Source organism: Herpailurus yagouaroundi, unplaced genomic scaffold (assembly GCF_014898765.1).
Source record: "Herpailurus yagouaroundi ecotype Mexico unplaced genomic scaffold, PumYag 185, whole genome shotgun sequence".
NCBI lineage: Eukaryota > Metazoa > Chordata > Mammalia > Carnivora > Felidae > Herpailurus > Herpailurus yagouaroundi.
Window position 1 is genome coordinate 3,972,263 of NW_024412416.1, and position 6,718 is coordinate 3,978,980.

The 6,718-nt window shown below is 39.8% G+C and overlaps 1 protein-coding gene across 1 annotated transcript in view; it reads left to right on the forward strand.

Annotated features, from left to right (window-relative positions):
* Positions 1-6,718, forward strand: part of BTBD1 (BTB domain containing 1) — a 41,535-nt gene that overhangs the window by 25,908 nt on the left and 8,909 nt on the right. The window contains exon 5 of the mRNA XM_040493516.1: positions 5,466-5,658. Coding sequence (XP_040349450.1) covers positions 5,466-5,658 — 193 coding nt within the window. The remainder of the gene's footprint in view (positions 1-5,465; positions 5,659-6,718) is intronic.

A 6,718-nucleotide genomic window follows, 5' to 3' on the forward strand; every position in this document is an offset into this window, starting at 1 on the left:
AATTATTTTTTTAAATGTTTTTGAGAGAGAGAGACAGAGCACGAGTTGGGGAGGGTCAGAGAGAGAGGGAGACACAGAATTTGAAGCAGGCTCCAGGCTCCGAGCTGTCAGCACAGAGCCCGATGCGGGGCTCAAACCCACAAGCCGTGACATCATGACCTGAGCTGAAGTCGGATATTTAACCAACTGAGCCACCCAGTCGCCCCTAGATATTTCTTTTTTTGTTTTTGTTTTTGTTTTTGTTTTTACAGAGAGAGACAGAGCATGAGCAGGGGAGGGGCAGAGAGAGAGGGAGACGCAGAATCCGAAGCAGGCTCCAGGCTCTGAGCTGTCAGCACAGAGCCTGATGCGGAGCTCAAACTCATAGACTGTGAGACCGTGACCTGAGCTGAAGTTGGACGTTTAACCGACTGAGCCACCCAGGCGCCCCTAGATATTTCATTTTTTATTTTTATTTAAAAAAAAAAATTTTTTTTTCAACGTTTATTTATTTTGGGGACAGAGAGAGACAGAGCATGAACGGGGGAGGGGCAGAGAGAGAGGGAGACACAGAATCGGAAACAGGCTCCAGGCTCCGAGCCATCAGCCCAGAGCCCGACGCGGGGCTCGAACCCACGGAGCGCGAGATCGTGACCTGGCTGAAGTCGGACGCTTAACCGACCGCGCCACCCAGGCGCCCCATCATTTTTTAAATGCTATTGTAAATGATTGTCTTTAAAATTTCCATGTTATAATCAATTGTTCACTGATAGAAATACAGTTGATTTTTCTATATTGACCTTGTATCTAGTGAACTTGCTAAATTCACTGATTCTAATAATTTATTTGTAGATCACTGTACATAGTCTACATGTACAATCATGCCACTGCAAACAGTAATAATTCTACTTCTTCCTGTCTAATCCTTAGACATTTTATTTCTTTTTCCTGCTTTATTATGTGGTCTAGGACCTCTGGCATATTAGTGAATAGCAGTGCTGGTAGTGAACATCTCGTCTCATTCCAGTGTTACACACAAAGCTTTACTATTTCCCCAGAGTAGGCTTGCTGTAAATGTTTTGTAGGTGCCTCGTATTGGATTAAGCAAGTTTCCCTCTGTTACTAGTCTGCTAAGAGTTTTATAATGAATTTTATCAAATACTTCTCTTCATCTTGTCATGATACAGTAGTTTTCCCCTTTATTTTCTCTTTCTTATTTGTAATTGGCCTTACTCAGCGGTTCATACATTGGGCAGCATCCCATCTCGCAAGTAGAGAGATGCTCCTTGCTTTATTTTCTTAACTTGGTGAACTAGACTGATTTTCCAAATTAAACCTATTTTGGATTTCTTATGTAAGGTAGACTTAGTTGTCACGCTTTATCCTATGTTACCAGATCCAATTTGCTAAATTTTAAAATATTTTTATGACTATTTCATGAGAGAAATTAGTCTATAATTTTCCTTTCTTGTAATTGTCAGATGTGGATTACCAAATTTATGCTGGTTTCATCCAAAACTTAACAAATGCTTGTTTTTTTCAGTGTTGAAGAGATTGTGTAAGATTGGTGGTGTTTTTTTCCTTAAATGTTTAGGAAAATTTGCCAGTGAAGTTATCTGGATCCAGAGTTTACTTTATGGAACATTTTTTTTTCTTTTTTCTTTTTTTTTTTTTTAATTTATATATGAAATTTATTGTCAAATTGGTTTCCATACAACACCCAGTGCTCATCCCAAAAGGTGCCCTCCTCAATACCCATCACCCACCCTCTCCTCCCTCCCACCCCCCATCAACCCTCAGTTTGCTCTCAGTTCTCAACAGTCTCTTATGCTTTGGCTCTCTCCCACTCTAACCTCTTTTTTTTTTTTTTTCCTTCCCCTCCCCCATGGGTTCCTGTTAAGTTTCTCAGGATCCACATAAGAGTGAAACCATATGGTATCTGTCTTTCTCTGTATGGCTTATTTCACTTAGCATCACACTCTCCAGTTCCATCCACGTTGCTACAAAAGGCCATATTTCATTTTTTCTCATTGCCACGTAGTATTCCATAGTGTATATAAACCACAATTTCTTTATCCATTCATCAGTTGATGGACATTTAGGCTCTTTCCATAATTTGGCTATTGTTGAGAGTGCTGCTATGAACATTGGGGTACAAGTGCCCCTATGCATCAGTACTCCCGTGTCCCTTGGATAAATTCCTAGCAGTGCTATTGCTGGTTATGGAACATTTTTAATAGATCTTTTTTTTTTTTAATTTTTTAAAGTAATCTCTACATCCAACATGGGGCTCAAACTCACAACCCCAAGACCAAGAGTTGCACACTACTGAGTGAGCCAGGTGCCCCTGTGGAAGGTTTTTAATTAGAGATTCAATTTCGTAGATAGAGTAGCATAGCACTATTTCTTTTTGTAACCGTTGCCTCCAGCCTTTTAATTTTTTTAACATGAATGTTATAATATCCTTTTATTATCTCTACATCTGTGGAGTCTAAATTGTGTCCCTATATTCATTTATTTCCTTTTTTTTTTTTTAAGTTTATTTATTTTAGAGCGAGCACAAGAGCAAGTGGCAGAGGGGCAGAGGGAGAGAGAGAATCCCAAGCAGGCTCCACACTGTCAGCCTGGAGCCCAAGTGGGCTCAAACTCAGGAACAGTGAGATCATGACCTGAGGCGAAAAAAGAGTTGGATGCTTAACAGACTGAGCCCTTACCCGCCCCTCCCATACTCATTTCTGATATTGGTATATTGTATCTTCTTTGATCAGCCTTGCCTAGTGGTTTATACATTTTATTAATTTTTTCTAAGAACCGACTTCTGGCTTTATTAATATTTTCTATTGTATGTATGTTTTCCATTCCATTAACTTCTGCTTTTTTATTATCTCCTTGATTTGATTTTAGTTTGCTAGGGAGTATTTTGTCAGTCTTTGTGGGTTTTTTTTCCTTTCTTTCTTTTTTTTATTGAATGTTTATTTTTATCTTTGAGAGAGAAAGATGGACAGAGTGTAAGCAAGGGAGGGGCAGAGAGAGAGAGACACAGAATCCAAAGCTGAGCTGTCAGCACAGAGCCCAGTGCAGGGCTCGAATCACGGACCGCGAGGTCATGACCTGAGCCGACATCAGACGCTTACCGACTGGGCCACCCAGGTGCCCTTCACTTCACAAGTTTTGATATGTATTTTCATTATCATTCGATAAAAAATACTCTCTCGTTTTCATGGTGATTTTTCTTTATGACCCATGATATCAGCCAAATTTTCAAATATTTGGGGACTTCTCCCCCCAGCATTTTAAGACCCCTGAAATTTCTGTTAAATCTTTAGTTTCTTAGCAGTTTCTTTCTGCTTGGTTTCTTGGTCTCATAATTTTCCCTTGCTTATCATAGCTTAGGAACCAGCAAACATTTCCTGGAGAAATTGTGCAGAAAATGTTGGTCTTACCTCTCTTACCCCCTTTCTGCAGCACTGTTGTCTGGCTGCTTTGGTAGCTTTAAATTCCAGTGTTTGTCTCCTCAGTCCAGTGAGGATTACATGATTTCTATGTTGCCTGTTTCTGTTTGGCATTTATGCCCTGTGAAGCAGATCAGCAAATATCCCAAGGGGAAGAAATAGTGACAAATATATGGCTTCATCTCAACACATTTCCCTTCTCAAACACTGACTGCCTCAGCTGTTGTCAACTTAAAAATAGCTATTTTATGTATTTCATCCATAGTTGTTCTGTGATGTAGATGATTCCATCCTACAGACCACACTCCTTGGTATTTTTATGTAGTCAAATAATGTTTCTTTTGCTGTTAGGCATATTCTTTTCCCTATGTTACCTCTGTATTGTGCTTTTAAAAATGTTTTTATGAAGAATTCCCTTTATCTATTTTGCTGTTGAGTATGTTTGCTTTTTTTTTTTTCCCTGTCTAGATTTGGAAATTAGAAATTCTATGTTTATTTTTCCCCCCTCAGTTTTCTTAATTCTCCATTTCACAATAAAACAATACTTACTGCTCATCCCTATTGGAGATAAGAAGGTTACAGTGGTGTGTTATTCCTTTCAACCTTTGCAGACCACTTGGTGACTGGGTCACACACACACACACACAACACGTTAACGGTGACACAACTGTGGTGGGCCTGGTTCTAGGTCATACTAGGTCGTATCTGATTACTTTCTTGCAGTAGGTATATGGCTCATATCTGAGAACAGTTTCCTGATCCGAAGACTTCTTTTTTCAACTAAGGAAGTTTTATTATAGTTTTGAATTATTACATCATCTTTTTATTTTAATTTTCTTTTTAATGTTTGTTTATTCTTGAGTGAGCGTGAGTGGGGGAGGGGCAGAGAGAGGGAGACACAGAATCCAAAACAGGCTCTAGGCTCCGAGCTGTCAGCACAGAGCCCGACGTGGGGCTCGAACCCACGGACCACAAGATCATGACCCGAGCCCAAGTTGGATGTTTAACTGAGTGAGCCACCCAGGCGCCCCTGCGTCCTATTTCTTATTATTAGTTCTTCAGGAACACTTGTGACCTGTATGTGTGTCCCTGCTTTTTATCGTTTTTACTCACCTGGAACATTTTAATTCTTTTGTGTTATGTTAGTCCTCGTCATTCTGAGAAAGTCATATGGGTTCATCCCCATCTCTGTTGATATTAGCACTCCCAGTTCTGTTCTTTTTACTAAAATGCAGGTTTTAAGTTTTTAGTTGTTTTTTTTTTTTTTTTTTCCTTCCCTTTTTTACACTCTTTCCTCATCCAGAGGCTGCAAATCCCTGTTGGGGCCAGGTCTGGCAGGTTGATAGATTGATCTAATGTTTAAAATCGGGGGTTTTTACAGTACTGTCTGAATTTAGGACTTCTAAACCAAATTTCTAGTGTTGTGCAGTCTCTTATTTAGATTGCTTTTACCAGTCTTGTAAGGGATCTGGCATCTTTTTATTAGGAGTGGCATTTATTCCTGGATAAGTTTAAACTGAACGGGCTTTTTCAGAAGCAGTGAATGGGAACACTGTAACATACGTGACGTGCTGCTTGCACAGCTCATCCAGTCTTAGCTTCTGCCCTCTGCTTTCTGAACGCCGGAAGCAAGCACCCTCCCATGTATTTCCCCCTCTAGGTGGGGTGTAGAGAGGTAGTGAGAGCTCTGGCTACCACGTGAGCATTGCCCCCGTAGGGAATGACTCTTCTTCCTGGTGAACAGGTGTCTGTGGTGCACAGAGGGGGTGGGTGGATAGAAAAATCCAGAGATCCTTCTGCGATTTCAGGGTTTCATCTAAGCTTTGATTTATTTACTAATGGTTTTCACACTTAGGACCTATTAGGTTAACTTCAAATGGATTTTGAAATCCTTACAATTAAATACATGCTCAAAATTTCTGCCTCATTGTTACTTTACCTCTTCCGGATTTGAATTCACTTCGTTTGGAGTGTTACAAAGTTAGGGATTGAAATCCAGTCGCTTTTACTAAGGTCAGATTTTTATTTCTGCAGGTCCTGCCCAGTCCGGAATTTTGTCAGATCGGGAGGTGGTAAATCTCTTTCTCCATTTTACGGTCAATCCCAAGCCCCGAGTGGAATACATCGACCGGCCAAGGTGCTGCCTGCGAGGAAAGGAGTGCTGTATCCGTAGGTTCCAGCAAGTGGAGAGCCGCTGGGGCTACAGCGGCACGAGCGACCGAATCAGGTGTCTGTCGCGTTGCAGGCGCGGGGGTGACGTGGGGCCGCACCTAGCATTTTTCTTTTGTCCTCATGTCGTGGGAGACAGTTGACCACGTTTTATTTTCTGCTTTGTTTAGTACATTTCTGAGTTACTACAGGAGTCCAGAATCAGGAAGATACAGCAGTGTCCTCGCTGCACTGGGAGTGAGGGGATCTCTCAGGAAACAAGTGAACTTAGAGAGGGCCGGGTGGGGTTTTCCACAGCACGGATTCTGTTTGGATCTCTACTGCTGGAGAGCAGGGTCTACACCTTCATTAATCAAACACTTGCTTCTACTGTGTTTAATGTGAGCTTTTTGTTTGCAAAGATACTGCACGGGAGATAGTTCTATGTACGGTTACAAAAGAGTGAAAAATCTAGAATCTTGAGACGTGTGTATATAATCCTGTCGAGGAATTTATCTTTGCCCTACCTTGTTTTCTTTAGGCTAGATGTCAAAATAGAATGTTTCAGTTTCCATAAAATATACCTTTTGGATTTTTACTTATTTATAATAGCACTTTAGTATAAAGCTAGGAGCTAATAACAAGCTTGTTAAAAAACAACTCTGGGGGCGAGAACTCAGAAACGTTGGGTTAAAATGGAAATTTAAAATGCATTTGTGGACTATTTAATAATTACTCACAATGAGAATATCATATATGAAAATTTATGAGATGAGGCCAAAGTGTCACACAAAGAAACAGTAACAATGATCTACTTTTACTAAATAAACTAGAGTAGAAATAAATGATTTAAGCATTCAACTCAAGTAGCTAAAAAACGAATAGCCAAAAGAACAATAGAAAAGAGAAATAGATAAATCTCGTAATTAATGAATTAAAAAATAGAATTAAGAAATCCATAAGTTGGTTCCTTAAAAAGATCAATAAAATAAATAAACTTCTGGCAGAGATAGTAAAGAAAGAAAACATACATTTGGAAATAATAATGGGAATATAATCATATACTAAGGCAGTTTTTATTTAATTCTGAGTTTACTCTGTGCTAATAAATTGAACATCTTGATGGAATGGATCATTTT